The 24716-nt window shown below is 44.9% G+C and overlaps 1 protein-coding gene across 2 annotated transcripts in view; it reads right to left on the bottom strand.

Annotated features, from left to right (window-relative positions):
• Window positions 1-24716, bottom strand: part of RNF145 (ring finger protein 145) — a 65252-nt gene that overhangs the window by 40124 nt on the left and 412 nt on the right. The window contains exons 1-2 of one of the 2 annotated variants that reach the window (XM_090064057.1): window positions 15945-16096; window positions 6212-6425 (exon numbers count right to left, since the gene is read on the bottom strand). In XM_090064057.1, the coding sequence (XP_089920183.1) occupies window positions 6212-6395 (184 nt within the window). In that variant the 5' untranslated portion in view covers window positions 6396-6425; window positions 15945-16096. Of the gene's footprint in view, window positions 1-6211; window positions 6426-15944; window positions 16097-24716 lie in introns of those variants that run through there. The other variant, XM_090064056.1, reaches the window with a different exon arrangement.

The following is a 24716-nucleotide window of genomic DNA, read 5'->3' as shown; positions in this document are numbered from 1 at the left end:
TAAAAGCTGGCATTTTCCAGGGGCAGCCTTGAGCCTCAGGAGAGATGCCTCATGTTTTTAAAGGTTGAGAACCCTGCTCTGCACAAACACAGGATTTGCAACAACTCTCCTTCCCCCACCTGATGATGCTGGCTGATTAAGATCTTAATCACACAGTCCAGGAAGTAGTTACTACACAATGTCACTTTGCATCACAAATCTATGGCTGCTGTATTAGTAAGCCCCAATTGTCTTGGAGCTTAATAAAGTCCTAGGAAAGGAACTCACCTTTGGTGGACAGACACTGATTGCACTAAATTATTCCCTGGTGTCTTATCCCTGAGTATTTTCACTCTTAAGAAAATGAAGAACAGCAACTCAAGGCACTTTAAGACTGCATTATTTTAACATTACAGCAACTACAGCTGCAAACCACACCAAGCTTTAAACCACAGCTATTCTCTTCTCTGCAGCCCAAGCGATATTTGCCTGCCAGCCTACACTGCACCTCCAGCACATCTCATATCCTTTTGGGGGAAACACTCTGCTTTTTTGCTGCATCCATCCTCTCCAAGAGGAGGACACGAAAGCAGGTGACTCAAGTGCTGTACTGCAGTGCAGAAGAAAATATGGAAGGTGACAGTAGCAGCTGACACAGTCTGGAACACCACAGGTCTCCATTATATAAAATGCTGCACTAGAAAGCTATATAAGCAAGTACACTTCTGCCCTGAGAACTGGACAACTTAGTTTTAATGGAATAAATCTTCAAAATTAACATTAAACCTTTTTAACCAACACGTGCCTGGCCTGCGACAGAAGCAAAACTTCTAACTGATTATTTTTATAACTCTGTCCTAATATAGCTTTCTGATGCCATTAATAGAGCTATAGCAATCCCCAGAGTTGCTATGCCAATATGGCTAAGAGCTAAGCATGCTGTAAAAAGTTTCATCGCATTCTGCTTCTACAGCAGCTGATATTATGCAGTCTCTCAATGGATACCGCAACCGTCTTTTTTTATAAGATGAAACGTAGGTAAAGGGAAAGCCAGACACGGCCTGATCCTGATTAGCAACAAGGAACTCTCAAAGACTCCAAGGAGACCTGCAAAGATCAGTGCTCCTCCAGAGTTATGTTCCCAAGTACTATGCATAATGAATGGAAAAGGCAAAGATTTTTGTGGGTGACATCTTTTATTGGACCACCTGCGTAGCTGGGAGAGGCACAGACAAGGCTTAGGGTGCTGCTATACCCTTCCCCAGGTCTCTGGGAGAGAAGATTAAACAATTTTCACCACTTTTAATTACTTATGTGGCTGAAGGATTCTTAGTACATTAATTTTCCACCTGGAACTGGACTCAAATCCTCACTTGTTTAAGCCTGCAGCTTGTATTTTCAGATGGCTCCATTATGTATGTCAAGATTACCAAACAGCACAAAAATATAGGTCAGCTTTCTTTAATGCTAACCACTTTAAATGGGTTTTTTTTTAAATAAGCTTTATTAAATTATCAAGCAAACAGGCTTTACTGCGAGAGGGTATACACAGATAACATTAGTCTTGATTACTGATATTTTAAACCTGAAGGGGCCCATTATGATCATGTTGCCTGACCTTCTGCATAGCAACAGCTGCTAATTTCAATGAGACAAATTCCAGTATCTAACCCAAAAAAGTGACAGCTGAAGTACAGCCTCTCTTTCAGAAAGATGCTCATCTTTTTATTTAAAGACTTCAAGTTATGGTGAATCGGTGGTTCTCCTTGATGATCTCGTCCAATGATCAGTTTTCATTGTATTAACAGCAGTTAACATAGAAATTAATTTGCTATCTCCTTATAGATAATATCAAGTGTTCATTGTTATTAGGGAATTCTGCAATGGTATTAAATTCTTTATACTTTTGGGAGGAAAGGGAGCTTCTTAGGCAAAGGAGTAGAAGTGGTTTAATTGGCAAAATAATTTTTAATTTCTGGCAGGCTTGGGTTTCTAACAGACAGCTCAATACTGTTCCCGCTACAGAATCACAGCTCTGCTTGTCTGCATGTAGTACAGAATTCCCCACTTCATCCCGGTGCAGCAAGGACTGAAATACCTAGATATCAAACAGGTAACACCTGCAAAAGCCCATCCACATCCTAGCAGTCTTTACACAGTAGGAAAGCTTGACTGGCATGTCTAGTGGATTTTCAGACAGAAGAAACTGATGTTCTGGGGCAGGGCTGTTCAACTGGACAGCCCAGGTCACAGACCTGGGGACTGCAAGGTGTACCAGCCATGTGGGCAGCCTCCACCACCCCACAACTGCTCCCAACACAGAAGCAGCCCAGCTCCCCCCTCCCAGCCATGCTTGCCATGTGGGCAGCCCTCTCCCCCAACCTCTACAGCACAGCTCCCCCCCTTCCCCCTCCTGATGCTGTGTGCAGTGCTTCAGCTCCCTTCCCTGAAGCCGGCCTGCACCCAGAAGCAGGGGCAGGAAGGAGAAGCCAGAGATGTGGGAAGCCTGAAGAACCAGGCCACAGCAGCAGCAGCAACTGGGTGGGGGGGGGGTGCAATGGGGTAGGAGCCCGTGGACTATATGCTAACCCTCCAGAGGCCACGTGAAGCCTGCAGGTCACCAGTTGGACAGCTCTGTTGCAGAGAAAAAACACACTACTTTTCCAATGTACCTCTCTGGGCTTGATGGCTCTGTCTGGAAATGTGCCTCCATGGTTTGCCGGCCCTTAGCTCCAAGTTCACCTCAGTGCAGCCAAACAGGTTCTAAAACTGTCACCACGATCAGATAATCTGCGGAGTGCAGACCACGTTTGTTCACAAAAAGGATCTGAGGGGGAGGAGGGCCAGGCTGCAGAGCTGGCTGCACCTACAGGCTTGACTCGGTTCCCAGTACTTCTGGCTGCATTGTGAATCGCAGCAGCAGTATCATTTAAATCTTCCATTTAAGACGCCTAAACCTGATCAGTGCTTCTGACTTTGGCAGCCAGTATGGCCTTTCAAGCTACTCTGAATTAGGGAAAAAGTAAACAGGGGGGAGGAGATGAATCCAGAAGTGTACTTGACAGCCAAAATAGCCCTGTTTACTCATGGAGCAGAGTTCACAGGCTGCATCCTAGCACTGATTCTCTACCGGGAAGGTGCTGCTTTTGTTGAGGCTATCAAGAATTTGCTCATCTTGGACAAGGTAAGAAAAAAAGAACAACTTTAGCCTATTGCACTAAGGGATTATTAACCCAGCCACTGCCTATTACTGCAAACAAGTAGTTGCAGTTTATTATACTTGTGTTGCCATAGGCATGGACAAAGATTGAACCAATGGGAATTTTTAAAATACAAATATAGATTTTAAAATGTAGCACATCTCCATATATCTGCAGCACGCTGCTATGTTAATCAAGTCACACATTGATCTCCTGCCCAAATGGATTGAAAGGAGTTTAGTTTTCCAAATGGGAGGAGTATGGCAGTGTTTTCCTCATCCTGGTTTATAAACCAAGTTTATATACAAATTGCATCAACTTAGCTAAGGTCACGTTTTTAAATTGATTTAGTCAAAGCAGCATGAAACCCTTTGTGGACACGCAAATCAATTTAACCTTGGCTTATACTGATTTATAATAATTCCTTGCTGATTCAAAATTAAATCAATTTTAATTTCAGAGTATCCACAGGGTCTGAGACACTATAAAAATGAGTTTGGGATCTGTTTTTAAACACAAGTATGTGCATTTAAGTAAAACAATAGTTCAAAAACCTCCCAGAAAAGCAATTACAAATTGACACGGTATCATTACAGAGACTCAATATTTTAAAAGCAAGGTGTGAAAGTACTGCTATATCAGTGTACACTAAATATGTAAATGCCAAACAGTGAATGGCAGTTAAAGACAGGCAAAGGGAGAAACCAGTATTCAAATCTCTAAGCAGACATCAAGTGAGTGATGCTGTAGCTAATATTAACAGTACCTATCAACAATAAAGTGCTTGTTAGCAAAAAACCTCAAAGAATTTAACAAAGATCAGCATCATCAAATGATCGCAAAAAGACAGTTCAAAGATCTCAGTGGACATACTGCTCTACCAGTTCTCAGTGCACAACAGCTACCTTTAATGTTCAAAACTAACTGGTAAGCTACAATTGCTATAAATATACACTCTTTGCAAAATAATCTTTCTTTTCATGGGTACAATGAGATATCACTCACATCTTGTCATTTGAGTCATTAAGCAAGTTCTACTCTGCTCTTTGCCTCTGCCCCCAAAAAGCAGACAGACAACACTGGCCTTTCTCTATTAAAAGGAATGGCAAGTGCATTCCTACAATTCTCCACCAACAATACAGTAAGTCAGAGCAACCAAAGGCCATGTAACGTTTGCATTTGTAAGGAGAAAAAATATGCTGAAGGCAACAGAAATGAAAAAAAGATAACAATCATATACCAACACCCCTTGAGGCAGGATTAAAACTCTAGACACGCTGCTCCAGAAAAAAAGACAAAACCAAACACTGGCCTCCAATGACTAAACCTAAAAGATATTCCCCTTGGCAGGCTCTTGTAGTTGATCCTGTACCTTGTCTTGAGTGACTAATAGAAGGAAGTAACATCAAAACACACACCAAATAAATTACATGCTAATCCTATTCCTAAAAAGTTGGACAATCCTGCGCTTAAACTTCTCATGTTCACCACAGTTCAAATCCAAATCAGGACCCAACCTTTAACTAATCCACACACTGCAGACAAGCACGCACATAGAGAAAACAAAGATCTCTGGTTATTTGATTTAAAAAATCCCCAATTTTCAGTTAAAAAAGTAACCCCAAATCCACATTTTTCCATGATTTAAATGAAACACCACATATACATACACACACACACACACACACACACACACACACACAGAGACACACATATATAAACACACACATACACGGTAAGCTACAATTGCTATAAATATACACTCTGCAAAATAATTGCACACCCATTGGAGAACTTGGCCCCAGGAGTGTGGTCCTTTTACCTCCCCAAAACAGGCCTCTACCACCAGAGCTAGAGCTCTGGGCCACGTCTTTTAGTCTCAGCTCCCTGAATTCCAGTTGATTGAGCTAGGAAAGTTGTCCACTTGTGTGCAATATGTGGATGCACCACACATACCAACCCACTGTCAACACGGCTCATATTCTTTTGAAAGCTTAAGGTTTTAAGCTAAAGTGCCATAGCTGCACTGCAAATCAAGCAGTAAAGTTTGAAAGCTGGCTTTTGTCAAGCTGCAGGTCATGGGCCAGAGGCAACAACTTATTTCCTTCCTTCTAGCCTTTTATTTAGCTCCCAGCAGCTAGGTAAATTATAATACTTAGCTCCCTCCCCTCTCTACTGTTCTCCCGCAAGATAGGAAAATGTAGGGCTGAGAGGAACCACAGAGGCATCAAGTCTAATCCTCTGCAATTATAGGCAACTATATGATAGATGTTAAAATCCAAAGAGGTCCATCAGTACATACATTTCAGTGCTTCCTCCCCGCATCACACCAACCCCTCGCACCAAACCAGGATATTTAATAAAGAAAACAAAAGGTTTCAAACTACAACACTCCCCAGGAAGAGAGCAGGGGGAACACAGCTGTCACCAGTGGCTTCAGCCCTTGCCACAGCAAGGAATGTCTTACACATGTCAGATTCCAATAAATCTGCAAATTCTGCTAAATACCATGTCACAAGGACATGAGAAAGGAAAGGTCAAAAACAGATGAGCCCATCCCTAGTTCATACTTTTGTTCTTTCAACCCGTTATTAGCAGTTTCAGCCCTAGAGTTTCACTCAGTTCACATGATCCCATAAATTCTTTTGAGACTATATAATATACTTCTTTCTAAAAGCACTGGGAGACTACAGGATGGATCGGTTTGACCATTAAGGAAAAAAACAGTAGCATTTTGGTGTCATAACCACACTACTGTATTTATTCATATACCACATGCCCAAATGAGACATGCACCCTGTTTTGGAAATGCAGAATGAAGAAAAAACATTTCCCTTTGAACCAAACTGTTCAGATCAGGGCCCTCATTGAACATGCACACCACAATTTTCAATTGCTCATTTCCAGGAAGAAGGTGAGTCTGGTATTGAATAAACAAGGTAAGACCTTGTTGTTGTGCAGCCCTCCCAAAACTCTGGCAGACAGAAAGCTTCATTTCAGAAACATGTTTGCATTTTCGTATGTGCACTTACCCACATAATGCATATTAAGAGCCAAGTACTTGTACTGGAAGAGAGGGTTGTTGTTGAGGCTACTTCTTTGGATCTGCTGGAAGAAGGAGCTGACATCCCATCTGTACAAGACGTCCAAAAGCATGATGCTAGGGACCCGCAGGGCCACATTTAGTACTGCCTCCAGCTTCTCCTTGACAGCCATTCTGTTCCCTTTCAGAAAACTCACAGCAGACTGTAAATAGCACAAGACAGACAAAAGTAAGCAAATCCATATTTCACTGTACAAGCTTCCCAAGCCTACAAATGTAGCTCTCCGTGTAGCCATCAACAGGGCTTTTATCTTTTGCTATCAGAAGATCAGTTGGCTACCAGCTCTCTGCAACAACTTGCTGGAGTGCTTCTGTTTTGATGGTAGTCTTCTACTATGAGAGAGAGCGCATACTGTGCAAACTCTCATAGTTATTCATATTATCACAGTCACAGGTCAAGATCCCACTGAGCTCGGCGCGGTACAAAACATCAGCACAAATGTTGGCTCTAAAACCCAAGTAAGGATCAGGGATGGAGGGCACTCTGAGATTTCAAGTTAAATGGGGAATTACAAGGCCATTTCCTTCTACGGTCTTTTCGGATGAAGCAGCTTTTGAAAAATGTCACTGAGAACAGTTCTTTATAGTGCTACACATTAACAACTGAAGGCTTTTTGGGGAGGAAAATGCTTTTACAATCACAACAATTTAGATGTATTTCCTCCCTACCATTTGCAATAACTTCCAAAAGCCTAATCTTAGGTTTTTGAGAGGTTTTTTGTGTTTATTTAGGCAAACACTTGTTTTTAGATTAAGATCCATAACGCAGCTCCGTAGCAATTATACCAATATAATTCATTACAATGGCACATTATTCTGGTGCTCTAAAATGAAGGTTTGGTTTGTAAAGTGAGTTTAGTGCTTGGGAACAGAGCTGGACTGACAGCAGTAGGGATTGAAGGGTCATGTTTAGCTACTGAAAGAACACAAGATAAATTTCCCCACAATCACCTGGACATGTACCTCAGCCATGAACTCTTGAGAGCCCATTCAGGAAACACAGGGTTCCCTTCTCCATTCAGTCCATAGCCTTCAGCTGACACTACTAAGCTGGTACTAGTTGTCAACGGTTTTCTTGAGCCACATGCTCACTATAGGAATGGCAAATTGATGCCTTTTACATTTGACACTTATGTACTCTTTTTTTTCCTGGGGCTGGGCTGGGAGGAGAGGCTAAAGAATCATAGAAAATGAGGGTAAGAAGGGACCTCAGGAGGTCACATCCAGTCCAAGCCCCTACTCAAAGCCCCAACTACATCATCCCAGCCAGGCTTTCTCTAGCCAGGTCTTAAAAACCTCCAAGGGTGGAAACTCCACCAAATCTCTGGGTTACCTGTTATGGTGCTTCAGCACCCTCCTAGTGAGAAAGTTTTTCCTTATATCCAACCTCAACTTCCCTTGCTGCAATGGAGCCCATTGCTCCTTGTTCTGTCATCTGCTCCCACTAAGACCAGTCCAACTCCATCCTCTTTGCGGCCCCTCTGCAGGGAGCTGAAGGCTGCTATCAAATCCCCCCCAGTCTTCTCTTCTCCAAACAAAAGAACTAGCAAAAACATTCATGCATTTGTTTTTTGTTGCACTCTTTGTCAGCCCCACACATTGCTTTGGCGTGGCAAACCTTTATATCCAAGTCACTACTGAACCATGCAAGGTCTGTACTATTATTACTGATGTTATTACAGCAAGCTGATAAAGGAAAGTTCTGTGGCAGGATGAGAGGGGGTGAGCAGCTACAAGGCCAAACCCAGCAGCAAAAGGCCATTCGTGCACACAGAAACCACCACTGCAGCAGGCTGACAACTCAGCCTCAGCTCAGGATCTGCAAAAGGCTGAGTGTCTCCATCATGGGGGACAAGCTTAAAGAACAGGATTCTGCCCAGTTGCATGAAAACACTTGCAAAGATGAGATGTGCATCTCACTTTAAAATACCTGGGAGAGGATGTTTCAAAACCTCAAGTGTGAGTTTGGTGAATCCCGTAAGATGCCATCTTGCTGAATAAACTGTATACCAATCGGTTGCGACAAAGGCAGTTTGGGAGCCCAGAGTAAACCACACCAGCTGCTGCTGTGCTGCAATATTAATGTTTCACTAATACTGTTACACTCTAATTACTACAAGATGGAATACAGTTTACAGGACCTTACTTCAAGATATTGCTTCACTTGTCAGATTTTATTTTTATTTGAAATGCTCAACAGTACACACGGGCTTCGAAATACAGCATTTTAATAGAATGCAATTACATTTCCATTTATTCAGACTGAATGAAATTGCCCTTGTTCAAAGGGCCAGCATAAGGCACATGCATAATTCCACATCCAACTTAAACCCTCAAGGATAGGATATGATTAACAATCATAATTTAGAGTTGATACTTGCCTGTGTACAGAGAGCTGGCCTGAACACTTGCCTAGAGCATGATGATGCATAATGTTTTAACTCTTTTAGAGCTAAAACAGACACCAGTAATGCCTGCCCCAAACTAATAGCAGCCCAATTACCCTATCAAGCCTTTTAGTAAAAATGATGATTTATATAAATGCTGTTATTTATTTAGATAATTTTATTTGTTCGTTTTATTGTAGTGTTTTGGTGAACACTGTACATAAACTACCACTACTATCCTATCAAGCAAGCTGCTCATCTTGAAAAGCTATTAATTATTGTATGTAGCACTGGTCAAGCATTTGGAACAGGTGGCCTAGAGAAACTGTGGGATCTCCATCTTTAGAAATTTTCAAGAGCAGGTTGGACAGACACTTGGCTCAGATGATTTAGGTTGGGATCACCCTGCCTTGAGCAGGAAGCTGGACTACATGACTGTGAGGTCCCTTCCAGCCCAAATTTCCTGTGACCCTATTGCAGCAAAACAGATTTTTCAACCCAGGCTAATTTATGAAGGGAAAGTTTCAGGCGAATTCCAACTGAAATGACAAGCCTCTCATCAAAAGGAAAGTCAGGATTAATAGATGCACAGCCTCAAACAGGTTATGCAGAAAGAGTTAAAGCTATTTTTCAAACCCTTTACTTCTCCAGTTGTGTAAATTCACCAATTCATCAACATGAAATTGCCTACAAGTTTTTCAAGATTACTTTTAAGGCAATCAAGTTAGAGCTTGACAAAAAATGTTAGTCTACAAAGTTATGGTATTTGCTGTAAAAACATGCATCTAGGGTGATCCAGGGTGGATGCTGTCTTCCTGGACTTTAGGAAGGCCTTTGACATGGTTTCCCACCACATTCTCTTAAAAAAAACTTGGTGATCACGGCACTGATGCCTACAGTCAGATGGGTGACAAATTGGCTAGACGGTCGTACCTAGAGAGTGGTGGTGGACGGGTCATTTTCAACCTGGAGGGATGTGGGCAGTGGAGTCCCCCAGGGCTCGGTCCTGGGGCCTGTACTGTTCAACATTTTACCAGCAATCTGGATGTGGGTGTGGAAAGCACGCTGTCCAAATTTGCTGACGACACCAAGTTGTGGGGCGAGTTGTGCATGCTGGAAGGGAGGGACAAAATCCAGCTAGATCTAGACAGGTTACAGAGGTGGGCGGATGAGAATAGGATGGAGTTCAAAGCAGACAAGTACAAGGGAGAAGGAACCAACAACACACCTATAGGCTGGGAAACTCCCACGTTGTCAACACAGCACCAGAAGGGGATCTTGGAGTCATTGTTGACTCCAGGAAGAACATGAGCCACCAACGCAAGGAAGCAGTCAGGAAGGCCAACCGCACCTTGTCATGCATCTACAGATGCATCTCAGACAGGTCCAGGGAGGTGATCCTCCCCCTCTATGCGGCGCTGGTCAGGCCACAGTTGGAGTATTGCGTCCAGTTCTGGGCACTGCTCTTCAAGAGGGATGTGGCTAGCATTGAGAGGGTCCAGAGGAGGACCACCCACATGATCAAGGGGCAACGGGGCAGGCCCTACAAAGAGAGGCTAAAGGGCCTGAATCTATTCAGCCTCCACAAGAGAAGGCTGGGAGGGGATCTGGTGGCCAATTACAAACTCACCAGGGGAACCAGCGGGAACTGGGGGAGGCTCTGTTCCCCCAGGCACCACCTGGGGTTACTAGGAATAATGGCCCCAATTTGTTAAAGGTTCAGGCTGGACATCAGGAGACGTTACTTTACAGTCAGAGCTGCCAGGCTCTGGAATGGGCTCCCAAGGGAGGTGGTGCTCTCTCCTACCTTGGGGGTCTTCAAGAGGAAGCTGGACAGATATTTGGCTGGGGTGATATAATCCTGGCACCCATTCCTGCCTGGGGCAGGGGGTCAGACCTGATGATCTGTTTAGGTCCCTTCCAACCCTAAGCACTATGATAACCATGAATCTAATTAAAATGCTCTCAACATATACAAGTGCCGTACTTGAAGACAGTCAGTCATCTGATGACTTCTCTGTACAGAGCAAAGTTGTTCTATGAGTCTCGTTCAGATTCCTTAATTCTCCAAACCAGGCAAACTTCTGTGGATTTCAGTGCAAGTTTTCCAAAACGTGGGGTTAAATAAGACCATGAATATCCAAGTTAAGTTGAAGATCTTTGCCAAGCTTCTTTTACCCTTTCAAATTCACAAACCAATTTCTGGGACATTAGGAAAAATGAATGGTATTTTTCTTATTTACCTAGGCAGCTTAAACCCCTACTTGTGCTTTTAAGGAACCACTGTGATACGCACAATGTTGCAATTAATAAGCTAGATATTACAGAAGAGTGGCCCACTCCAAAACACTGTAGCAAATCCTGTTTCCACATCTACTGCTAATGAGAAACCCTTTTAAATTGGCTCCAGTCCAAACACAAGTATCCTTAGGGCTCAGGTGAGGTTGCTGCTGAGTTCCAGTAAGACAGAATAGAGACAAGCAAAAAATAACACCGCTCTAAGCACGATGTACTAAGCATTTCAATTCCCTTCCCATTCTCAATCCCGGGGGAAACGGAAACCAGTCAAAGCAAAAGCAGGGGTTGCAACCCCCACCCCAAAACCCACACGGTCACGACGTAAACCCTGAAACTGAGCCCAGGCAGCCAAGAGCCGAGTGAAACCCCACGGCACAGGCCTAGGTCTTCCTCTGCCCAGAAATTATGTCCTGGAACTGAGAAACGTTTCCTGTGAACTCTGGTTAAGTTCCCATTTCCGTGAATCAGCATTTCCAAACAGCTTTACTCAGATGTCTAATTTTTGGCAACTATTTAAAAAAAAAAAAAAAAAGTTACTGGATTTATCACAAACGTGGACCTTACCAGTGTCATTGCTGGAAAGATTACCAGCAACCTTTTGAGTAAAACCTTCACAAACTTTCCCTTTAAATAGGTCTCAGTCTATGCAAAGAACTGTAGCACCGTGACAAATGGTGCAATATTATACCTGTTTATTTAAATAAGTGCAACTTTTTGGTGCGATTTTCAAGCTGTCTTATCAGGAGGGATCCTGGTTTTCTCCGATTTAAAATAATTTCCAACTTTCGATTAAAAAAAGTAACCCCAAATCCACATTTTCCATGATTTAAATGAAACACTACTAATATACACGAATATATAGATATATATCTATATATTAGTGGTGTTTCATTTTAACCCCAAATCTACATTTTTCCACGATTTAAATGAAACACCACTAATATATACTAATATATAGATATCTATATATTAGTGGTGTTTCATTTTAATCATGGAAAAATGTGGATCTGGGGTTAGTTTTTTTAAACTGAAAATTGGGGATTTTTTTAAATCAGAGAAAACCAGGATCCCTGCTTCACAGTTTACCCTGCAACACTCAACTTACAATAAGCTGGACTAACCTGACTGATTTTAAACCAACAAGAAGGGTGCGCACACACAAACACAAGCTGCCCTGGTTAAAATGAACAGGTAAATCTAATGGTTAAACTGGCAGTTTCCACATTTAGACAAACCCATAAATAGGAAAGTTTGCAAGCAGCTACAGAGCAAGGCTAAAAGCTGGATTATCTTCAAAACTTGCAGTGCTGGTCTAACTTTGTTCCCAGTTGAAGACAACAGTAGGATTACTAGTGAAGCCAGATTAAGCACTAGGAACTAGACTTCAAAAAACTACAGTTCCTGAGATGCACACCAGTCTCTAAATGGACTTTTATGGATAGAGGCAGCACTTAGTACCTTACTGAGTTATGTCATAAGCAGCCTGGAGAAATCTGCAAGAAACTAAAGAACAAAAAACAATGTCTGCCTAAAGTCTAACCCCTACAAAATGCCAGTGATTTGGGGTACCCATTTGTGTGCAACGGTGGCATTTGGTCATGATCTCCATTTACAGAGAAGAAGCATTAAACAAGACGTTCTAAAATTAAAACTAGAATGCTACTACATAAAGCTCCGATTGTTGAATAAGCTAAATTTAGTTAAATATATCTTTAAAGAAGAAAGAGGATGGGGGAGGGGACAGAGACACCTAGCTGCAGGGATTTTATTTCGACTAAGAACTACTAAAAGGTTTGATGTCACGGCCGGGAAGCCTAAAATTAGACCCACCAGCTGTGCTCTGGAGAACGTGCATACCTCTCAGCGTCCTTCCATGGCACACGTCTGCTCTGTTCCCGGGAGCAGAAGGGGATTTAAAACAGAAAAATCGGAGCTGCTCAGGGCCTCAGATTCTTGTACGCTGCAACATGATGTTGGCTTCCGGGGGGTGTGAACAACTGTTATAGGCTCAGCTGCAAGCACAAAACCACAGAAAAGTCCAGTTCTCCGGAGTGATGACTGGTGATGGGTGCAGGAGAACAATGCTCCCCCCAGCCAAGCAGTAGCGGGCACCAAAAGTAGTAAAAGATGCATTGGTGACATATAATTTAAGCTGGGGTACGTTTTGAGCTAACAGTGACAGCACTCTTCAACCATTTCTGCTGAGAAAGCTGAATACAGCGTAGCCTTGCAAATAACTACACTTTTTCAGCCAATTAAAAATTAGGATTATGCACCACACCGTTACAGTCTGGATCTGGTCACCACCTCCCTCCAAGCCCATTCTGTTCATGATTTACTACAGCAGCTCAGCAATGTCAAATCACATCAAGACAGACTTCAGAGTTCACATGAAGGCAGTTTTACAGAGAGAGAACGCAGCGAGCAGACTCAGCAGTTCTGCTGTTTGACCAAGAAGTTATTAAGCATACCCAATAGGTTCCCCCCTCCCCTTTTCTTCCATCCAAACAGTGCAATAAAGCAATTACCGCAGAGATGAGATCAAATGACTGGATGAGTGTGATTTTCACCTAAAGAGGAAGCGAGCATTACATAATGAATCAAAGCAAAAACACAGTCAGGGGTCAAAGTTCTCATCCAAAATTAACAAGTGTGAATTAAAGCAGTTGCAGTTATTTAACTCAAGCTGGTACACACAGGCATTAAAACGTAGGTGGTTTTTCTGCCAGCAGATCTCAAGCGTGGGTCACCCCTATGTTCAAGGGAGGACTACGCATGAAGATAAGTGAACAAGAGCCTCTCCACCGCATAATCAGAAAAATGGCAGGGCAAGTAACTCCAGACTGATGTCTGGTGCCATCTGGAAGCATAATGGCATTCAGAAATGTGAACCCATTACCCCAGCACAGCTTGCAATGGAGAACACAACACAACTGCACAGCTGTAAGGTTATTTTTTGCTTGTTTCCCTAAACCTCAGTTTTTCCACCAGCCCTCTCCTCAACTCCTTGTGCCCACATGTACGTACGCACACACAGAGAGCAAGTCTCAACCATGTCGCGGGGACCTCCAACCCATGATCAAATCCGACACCTATCCTGCAAACTGTAACCGCGTTAACAAATCTGAGCGGAGGGGGCCAGCGTGCCCGTGCAGGGCCAGGATTTGCCTTCTGACATTGGCTGTACTTGATTCACAGTGTAAGAGGAAGGGAAAAAAGTGTCATTCTCTCTATTCCTATAATGCCAACCAATGGCTGCCCTCAACTGCTGCTTTAAAAATAGGATAACACCTCTTATTTATTCTATTTGGTATGAGCAATCAAAGGTTTTTAGACCTAAAATTTGTTAACAAAGAAGCAGCAGACATGATGGCGCTGAATCAGGCACGGGCTGGTGGAGGAACAGAGCCCTTCACCCACACAGCACCACTGCAAATCCAGCCGGCTTAAGAATGGCTGCCTGTTTTGCGAGCCCACATGAAATCAGCTGGTGGCTTCAGCCCAGTTCCTAGAAGACAAAAATCCACCTGATTAAACGGCATACCCTGAGAAACCGCAAACCGAGGTGAAAGCTCCTATGGATTGACAGGGAGGCTGAGATATCTGCGGGTCTTGGTCCAACTCTGCAGCATCTAACCAAAGGCTTGGTTGCTTTCACAGCTTTCTGGTGCACACCTCCTGCACGTTTTTTGTATCTGCATACAGTGGGGAGATGTGGGAACTCCCCCATACTATCCTCACAGGGGACAGGCAGGGGCCCCGAGGGCTTAACTTCCCGAGGTGAAAACACAGTTACATTTCCAACCGGCCATGCCCAAGACCTCACACAGGTCAGGATCGAGTGTAACCGGAGTGAGCACGCACAGCCTGAACCTGGTACAAGCAAGATCAATAGCAGGGACATTTTATTCTGGACACAGAAACTTTTCAGGCTGCTCTGTACTGCGGGCCGGCGGCGACGCTGCTACGTCCCAGCCCCTCTCTCAGAACACCGGGGCTGACAAACGTCACCATACACAAAGTCAGATGGTGCCGTGTGCCAGAAGAGAGCAACTGTGCCCCTTCACAGAGCCCTGTGCCGTGCTGCCCCTCCACGGGAGCACACCACACAACGCACACTTGCCACCTCTTCCCCACACAGCCCTGCGATCGCAGGCAGGAAGGAGCGTGGCGACAGGCGCCACGGCGGGAAACCGTCTCCCAGAGAAAGGTTGCCTCCTTTTCCTTTGACGCTCGGGAAAACAAGCAAGAAAGGAGGAACGGGCTAGTTTCCTTCTCCCCTTGGAGACACAGAGGGCACATTACACACACCACACGCACGCCCTCCATACATGTGCTGTGCGCACACCCTCCACACGTGCGCTGTGCGCACCCTCCACACACATGCTGGGCACACGCACTCCACATGTATCCAATGCATGCTGTGCACGCACACTACACGCACTCCACACACATTACATGCAGAAGTACACACACTACACACACTCTATGCACACTAACGACACAATGCATGCACACGCTCCATGAACACGAACTACACACACACACACATATGCTCTATAGACACTGCACACACACACTCTATGCACAATCACACTAACGACACACACTGCATGCACACGCTCTACACACGCTACACACATACTCGCTACATGCACACTATGTGCACTAAATACACACACTGCATGCACAGGCTCTACGCACACTAACCACACACGCTCTACACACACTCACTACACGCACACTATGTGCCCTAACTACACACACACACACACACACACACTCCACGCACACTACGTACACACAGTGCACGCGCACACTGACTCCACACACGCCCCCCCGCCCCGCGCCGCCCCAAGGCGCGGGCCTGGCCGGCCCCGGGCCGCGCACACAATGCAGGCGGCGGGGAGCCCGCTCCGCGGCCGGCGCCGCTGCAGCCCGGGGAGGGGAGGGGGGGAGGGGGCGGTCGGGGCTCACCGGGGCCGGAGCGCAGCTCAGCGCGGCGCGGCTCGTCCCCCGGGCGGCAGCATCGCGGCCCCGCGGCCCCACGGGCGGGCGGCCCCGGCCATCGCGCCGCTCTCCGCCCCCGCGGCCGCACGGCGCAGGCGCGCAGCTCCCTCCGGGCTCCTCCCCGCCCGGCTCTCCTGTGCCGCACCTCGCGTCTCGGCCGGGGCGGGCGGCGGGCGACAGGCGACAGGCGACGGGCTGGGCTCGAGCTGCGGAGCGAAACCGCCGAGTCAGGGGCCGGGAGGCCGCGCTCGGCCTCGGCGCCTTCCTCCACCAGCTGTGGTTCTTCCGCGGTCCTGGCCGGCAGTTTCGCAGGTAGTCGGATACAGGGGATGGTCTCGGAGCCCTTCTTCGCCTCAGGCCCCCGAGTGCATCCCTGAAGTCTTCTTCCGTGGCATTCTTGCACTTGAGCAGTGTCCTTCCTTGCAGCACGGGGCTGACTTTTGGTTGCGGTGCTTTAGCGTCTTTTTCAGCATTGGGAAGTAGAGTCCATCCTCTCCCAGCCCATCCTCCGGTGCCAAAGACCCCTGCTTACGGGCCCAGTCCTGCAGGCTTTGTTCGCATGAATAATCACGTTCATGTTCACTGCTTGCATCGGACAGGGCTGCAGACCAGAGGCCCTGGCACGCGCCTTACGCCGCTGAGAAACCGGGAGCACCAAATCCGAGCCGTGCATTTGGATGCACAGTGTAATTAGCTGCAAAGTCCCGTTGTTTCAAGTATCCAGGTTGTAGACGTATTGGTCTAAAGGAAAAAGGAACTGGGACTCGTGGTAGAGCTGGTATCTTTTATTGAACCAACTAGATTTTTGCAAAAAAAGAAAAGCAATTAAAGAATTTTTTTTGCAAAAATCTAGTTGGTCCAATAAAAGATATCACCTCTACCATGAGTCCCACTTCCATTGTTTCAAGGCACTTGCAGTTCGGCTCCACAAAGGCACTAGAAAATGTTCAGGAGGGAAAATGCTGTGGTAACTGTGACAGAAACTGTCCAACTTAACCATTTTTCCCCCCTTCCATATTTTGTATGTGGATGCTGGGTCTTGCTAGAGGTCCTACAAGCTCAGCCCAGAAAGGGGTCTTCTACAGCCATGATCTTCTCTGAAGGTTTCTCATGTATGAGCGCCCCCCAATCTTCTTAGGATGCCCCAAAGGCAGAGTCCTAACAGAGGTCCCCCCATGGTTGTGCTTAGGTCTCTTCATCTACCAGGTTGCAGCACCAACTCTTCCCTCGCCAGAAATGGGGCCACAGAGCCCAGCTGCTCATGGCTTTAGGTCCATTGCCGCTCCATCCCTTCCCCCTGTGCAGGTGCTTTGCAGGTTGTTATGATCCATGCGACTCTGGAAAGCAAACTTTGTAAGGACTCTCAGATACAATTACTCTTTGACTTTAGCAAGCATAAGAGAGAGACAAACCTTGACCAAATAATATGCACAACTTTATTCCTGCCATCTGAGCACTGTTTGGGCCTACATCAGAGCCTTCTAAGGCAGTGTTTCCCAACCCTTTCCAGCCCAAGGCACGCTAATATGAGTAAGAATTTCCTGTGGCACACCTGTTAAGGCATTCCCCATCCCCATACTCATTGGTGAAACAGTGACAAAGATTTCTAGACAGCGATTTGAACGTTCCTCTTATTTTGTAAGTATTAATGTAATGATGCGGGAGCAGAGCAGAGGCACAGGTGTGGGTTGCTAGGGCAACTGCTGGGGAGTCAGCTGACCAGAAGGGGCAGGGCCTGGCACATATAAACCCCAGGGCTGAGGTCAGTTCTCTGCTAGCAGTCAAGGGAGAAGGAGCTCTGCCAGACCAACCAGGCTGGAGAAGCCTGAGCACAAGTAACTCCTGTTTGCCGTTACAGGGTGGAGCATTCCCTGGTAGGGATTGAATGATGTTTAGCCAGATGACTTAGATTTTATGTTATAGTGCAGGGGCTTGAGTTTTCTGTTTATGACTGAGGGTTTGGGTGAGGCTATTAGGGGTTGGAGGAGGCCTCACAGGGGATCCCTGGTGGCATGGGGATCCCGGTGCCAGAGAGGGTGCAGCACTTTAGGGTGCACTAACAGAAGCCCCAGGGAGAGTGAGACGGGGCTGTGAAAAGCCCAGGGAAGACAAGGGGAGGGCCAAGTTACAACAAGATCCAGATCAAACCACATTGGTATCATCTGTGAGGCTTGGGCTGTGGTGTAGGGGAGGAAAAGGAGCTGCAGATAGCATCCCCTGGCACCAGGGCAAATAAATGGGCAGCCTCCCACTAATTAACATCTATTAATTAATCAAGACCAAGGCATAGCAGGTGATAAGGCAGGCGGTTGGCCCATAACAGGAGGGCAGAGTCACTGATAAACGGACTCCAGTAGAGGCACTCCTGTCACAGATGCTTTGTGTTGTCAAGACAGCAGTTGCATCTTACAAGCAGCCCTGGCCTCCGTTTCATCTCCCACCTCTTCCGAGTTAACGTTTCATTGCAAAAATGTTTTGGTTCAGAAAGGCACGAGCTTCCAAAGGGTAGACCAGATACAAGGCTTTACGAACTGCCCTGCTGTCCTATAGTTCTTAAAACCCTCCTGCTTTGTTTGTCAGGGATTTTAAAGACCTTTTTACAATTCCATGTCGTGGTAGGTATGAGTCCAGAATACAGTCATTTACCTCTTGTTATCAGCAGAGGCAATTTCAAACTTGCACAGGCTCTCTCTCTGCTGACTGTTGGATCTCAGAAACAAAAGCTTGGCTGTGGTCTGAAGAAAACCCTGCGCAGAGATGTCTCAGAACTTTCAAAGGACCTTCCCAGAGCTCACTGGTGAGAGACTGGACATGTGTCAACACCTCAAATTAGACACAAAGTCCTTCAGAGGGAATTTCAAGAGCAGAATAAACATGAGCATGTATGATGCTTTCCTCCATGCTGAAGATGGACAATAACATGAGGGATTTTATTTCACAAGTTTCCATGCAATTATTGCAAGAAACTTATATACACATATTAAAAGTATATTTTTAGTATGCCCTAGCTACCTTGATAACGTGCTGTAATAAACCTACAAAAACAATGTCCAAGGAACAGCAGTAAGGTGCAATGTCATGCAGTCAAAGTGAGGACGTGTCAGAATTAAGACTGCCTATGGAACTATAATGTGGCTCCCTTGTGAGTGTTCATTATGGTATGGTCTTTAATTACATTACCACCTGCTCTCTTTCCCTGGGACCCCTGCTTCTTTCAGTGCAGAGGTTAGACAGGGCTCACTTAATGAGCCCCTATTCAGTATTTTGTTTTATGCTCATTGTAGGTGTGTGGCCTAGGCCTGCCTTAGTGGACAGTAACACAATGCAAACCTGTCCCTGAATACACAATTATGAACTGCCTCACCATTGTTTCCATAGGACTCATCACCATGGCACAGGAGTGTTTCACAACCCATTTCTCTGCACAACACCACTGGAACAGGCACAGGGATATGAGAATCTCCATTTTTCAGATGGGGCAGGGGAAGTCAGTAATAAAGAAGATGGTCAAAGATATCTGCTAGTTTGGGGTGCTCAGCCTGAGATGTACACGATCAGGTATTTCAGACTCCTGGAGGGGAATGTTACTCTGACTGTTCCCCAAAACTTCTTTCCCCAAGAAATCTAACCTGTCTTTGTCTCAGTCCAATCTTTTTTGTTGCCTACTCAGTTGCAGTCCTCTCTCACCACCTTCCTCCTTATACCAGTATCGTTCCTACAATGATCCTATTAATTCCTACCTGAGCTCGGTCATCCCCCACCCCATCACAGGCTCCCACTTCGTGTCCTTGATCAGCCAGTCCTCATCTTCCCTCAACTCAGTCTTGTGATGTGGTCTCTCTTCCTATACATGTTATCCCATTTTCTTGTCCAATCAGTCCTAGTCTCTTCATCCCATGGTTCCTTATCTAATCTCAGTCTTCAGCCTCCTGGGTCCATGAACTCTCCCCTCTCTTTTTTCTTTCCAAGTCTCTGTCCAATGCCTGGCTTCCCCCCACCCAACACTCCCAGTTCTCAATCCACCCCCGTTCAACTGATTCTCTTCTCCCCCCCGCCATCTCTCACCTATTTCTGAACTTTCCATGACATTACTTTTTTTTCACATCTCTGAAAAGAATATACAGGAAAAATCTAGCTCAGCAAAAATAAATCCGGGGTCCTAATATTTTCATGTTATTGGAATACGCTGGCTGCAGAAAGCCATAGAAGCTCCACTGTATGCAGAGATTACTACTGCCTATGGTGGAAAAATATACTAATCTGTATTGAGATACTTCAGAGCTGGGTAGGAGAGAGAGTTGGTGATGTGACAAAAGTGATGAATCTGTTTTTGTTCTGCAAGCAAAAGAACTACAATTATCTTTCTTACTAAGTAATCCCTCTAGGATGCAAAGACAATAAATAAATACATAAATAAAATAATTGTCCAAAAGTGGCAGAAAGCCATCAATTAAAGTAAGGAAGCAAGGGACTGCAGCATACATTAATACTCCCTCTTAGGACTTGCAGGGTATTAGAGAAGTAGCATTGATTAAATAATCCTCACAACACTGATGGGGTACTTATAGAAATAGTAACAATCTGAGACAAAGAGTAGTTAGGTCTTATGTTTTCAAGTGCCCAGTAATACTGAATGTTTCATTTTAAAGTTGACAAAGACCCAATTCTCCAGCTGTGATACTGGCAACAGATGCACCCCCACAATTAAGGATTGTGTTTGACATTTTTGCCTTAAGTGACTTACCCAAAGCCACACGAAGAATCAGACTCAAATCCAGGTTTCAAATGCAATTCTTAATGCTCAGCCGTGACAGAATCCACTAGGCCACAGAGCCTGTTACATTATACTTGGCATCACTGGTCATAAAGAGCATGCCTGCATAAATCTGCATCTGGCAGTAACTGTCATTTTGTGCAACTTGGATACTCAGAGTCAGGAACAAGGAATGGGGCAAAAGAAAATCCAAGCAAAAAAGTGTAGGAATGCAGGGGAATGAAACAAATATATTTAAATAAAAAAACAATATAAACAGGACCAGCAAGTACCAACCTGCAATCTTGAACCTTCTCCCTTGCATGCATTTAATCTGGTGTGCAAATTTGGAAAATGTCAGCATTTCAAATGAAATTTGTGAACCAAATAGCTTGAGGGACTTGGAAAGCCTTTAATATCAGGGATGTTGGTTCATCCATAATCTGCACTACAAGCAGGTTCTGATCCTGCACTCATTACAGCTCATGAAAATGGCAGATTCTCAACACCTCTGCCTCAGTATGCTGTTACCTTTCCTTCTTAACTTACTCTGCCTGAGCTAAAGGCTGGACTCGATGATCTCCCGAGGTCCCTTCCAGCCCTAATATCTATGAAATCTTTCCTTAATAGATCATTCTGGAAGGCAGCCTTGTCTTTCAAATTACTCTCTGCTTTCTGTTTTCAGTGACCAACTAACAATTTCCCGGCATCACATTCCTAGAACTGCCACATACTGGAGCTGCTGCAAGGATTCTTCTTTTTAAGAGGCAGACTATTAAAAACCATGTTTTAAGAAAGCAGCCACTGGACTCAAACACTCATGCATAGGAACACTTTTTTCAGGGTGCTCAGCAATGCATGCTGTGGACCTGAAACACTGGTAAGGGCAGCAGGCATCAGTCTGGCATGCTACCATATTGTTATGCTATCAATTTTTCTGTTTCAGTCTGTCAGGAATCCAGGCTGTAGTCGTATTGGTCTAGAGGAAAAAGCAGTCGGGGCTTACAGTAGAGGTGCTATCTTTTATTACACCAGCAAGGTTTTTGCAAAAAAAATGTCTTTCAGTCTGGAACCTGAGAGCAGAAGGAGCACATCAAAAAAAGACAGAGAAAAGAAACGCCTTAGAAATTTCTCTGTTGTTTCCCCCTCCCCTGAATGTTACCCATTCACTGGATTTCCTGAATGTTACCCATTCTGGATCCAAAAAAGTGGGGCAAAATTAGATTTACCAACTATTTTGCCCTAGTAGGCTAAACAGAGTAATAACACATACCTATACCACAGGACATTGTAAGGATTAGTCAAGGTCTCACACAACAAAGTCGTGGTCTGTAACAGGGGACCTAAGGCATTAATGGATCGTAAATAATAATCATTTAAAAAGCTGTGTGCATTGAATACCAGGAATAAAGCATGCCTGATTAATACTAGGGCCTAAAATAGTCTGTTTCATAGAATCATAGAAGTAGGGTTGGAAGGGACGTTGTAGATCTTCAAGTCCGACCCCCTGCCTGGGCAGGAGAAAAACTGGGCTCATGTGACTCCAGCCAGGTAGGCATCAAGCCTCTTCTTAAAGATCCCCAGGGTAGGAGCCAGTACCACTTCCCTTGGAAATTGGTTCCAGATCCTAGCCGCCCTGACTGTGAAGTAATTCTTATGGATGTCTAATCTAAACCTCCTCTCCAACAACTTGTGGCCGTTATTCCTTGTTATGCAGGGGGCGCTCGGGGAAACAAGGTCTCTCCCAAACCCTTCTGGTCCCCTCTAGTGCATTTATAGACCGTCATCAGGTCCCCCCTCAGCCTTCTCTTGTGAAGGCTGAACAGGTTCAGGTCCCGCAGTCTCTCATTGTAGGGCCTGCCCTGTTGTCCCCAGATCATGTGGGTGGCCCTCCCCTGGACCCTCTCAATGTTGTCCACATCCCTCCTGAAATGGGGTGCCCAGAGCTGGATGCAGTACTCCAGCTGCGGCCTGACCAGTGTCATGTAGAGGGGGAGGATCACCTCCTTGGACCTGCTCCAGATGCATCTGTGGATGCACGACAAGGTCCGGTTAGTCCTGCCAACCGTGACCTCGCATTGTCGGCCTTTGTTCATCTTGGAGTCAGTAATAACTCCAAGATCCCTTTCTGCCTCCATGCTCTCAAGAAGGGAGTTTCCCCATCTTATAAGTGTGCTGCTGGTTACTACTGCCCAAGTGCGGCACCCTGCACTTGTCAGTGTTGAAGCGCATCCTGTTTGCTAGCCCAACCCTGTAACCTATCCAGGTCTTGCTGCAGTCTTTCCTTCCCTACTAGCGTGCTCACCTCACCCCAAATTTTGGTATCATCAGCGAATTTAAACAGGTTGCTTTTCACCCCATCGTCCAAATCACTGATAGAGATTGAACAGCGCAGGCCCAAGGACCGAGCCCTGGGGGACTCCATTGCCCACTTCTCCCCAGGTCAAATATGACCCGTCCACCACCACCCTCTGAGTGCGACCCTTGAGCCAATCTGCAATCCATCTGACTGTGTAGGCATCAGTGCCAGTCACCTAGTTTTTTTAATGAGGATGGGGTGGGAGACTGTGTCAAAGGCCTTGCTGAAGTTTCTTCACCTTCATTCCCCAGAGCAAACGAAAATGCTGGGTTTTGTTTTTTTCTTTTAAAATCATCTTTCTGCCAAACATTTAAGAACTATCATAAAAATTTCAGAGCTGGGACATCAATTTCCTACTCGGTATCTTTAAAGAAGAAATGTGAACTGGCCTTGGGGACGCAATGCTCCTGTCCAGCATCCTTTTAGGGTGTGACTTTTCATTATCATTTACAGCTCTGGCAAGTTGCCAACATGACTTGAAATGGTTGTCTCAGTAAAGGACAGTAGCACGTTGTAAGGAATGTGTTTTCTTGACTGACGGAGTACTGCTTTGTTTTACCTGGATTTGCATGCAGACAGGAGCTAAACCTGACAGGAATATTCATTACAATAGTATCCCTTTGTTATGCTGTTTTTGGAAGCCAAAAGTATGTGCGCGTCTGAGACAGAGTATACTTTAGAACTTCAAATATGTTAAATGTGTTTCCAATCTGCAAAAAGGAAACAAATTGTGGGGGGAGGGGATTAGGTCCCAAGCAGGTTCTGTTTAGATCTTAATTTCTAAATATTAGGATTTGATATGCTAGGCATGCATTTGAAAAGTGAAGTTACTTTGCTGAAAAGAAGCTTATAGTTACTGCCTTTCTGCACATACTTTGCAAATTTCTTTTTTCCCCCATCTGGTCCTGTCTCTTTAATGATGTTAAAAATCAAATCAAGTGTCTGTATGACTTCAGCTTAATTTCTATCTAAGAAAGCAGTTTGCAGCTAAATAATTATTCTTAAACAGTTTTCATCAAACTGAATGCCCTCTGGTACAAGACATCCTTTCTGTGCCAAGAAAATTATTTTTCTGCAGTACTTCAGTTAGCAGCAAACCAAAAAAACCCTGAATCCCTACTGAAGCCAATGCTCATGAATGACCCAGGAAATCTTGGAAAACAGAAGACCCCTTATTCTGGATGGAATCAGCTCAAAAGTTAAGATATTAATAATATTAATTTCTGAGTCACAATGCCTTTGAAAATGCACCTCTTTCTGAGGGTGCTGTAGTGTCAGTGTTACTTACAGTTTAAGCATAATCTAGGAACAGGCTGAAATGATATTAAACCCTCGCAAAACTGATTTTAAGTGTTCAAACAATGGGGCAGCACTGATTAAACTAAAATGACTTAGACATCATTTTAATTAAATCAGTAGTTCTCAGCCTTTTTAGACTTGAGGCACCCCTCAATAGGCTCAGGGAAAGGCCCTTGGGAAAATGCCAGGTGTTTTCAGTCATTTTTTTAACAACAGAAAAATAATAAAGTGATTCTTCTGTTACAAAGAACTCAGAAATATCACAGCAGAGCAGGAGGGTTTTAACGCTATGGATTCCTGTTTGAAATCTCTGGGTTTATCTTGTTAA

This window comes from Crocodylus siamensis, chromosome 10 (assembly GCF_052110815.1).
Source record: "Crocodylus siamensis isolate JL-2025a chromosome 10, ASM5211081v1, whole genome shotgun sequence".
Classification (NCBI taxonomy): Eukaryota; Metazoa; Chordata; order Crocodylia; family Crocodylidae; genus Crocodylus; species Crocodylus siamensis.
The sequence above is the reverse complement of the archived record's forward strand: the minus strand, read 5'-3'. Positions and strand labels throughout refer to the sequence as shown.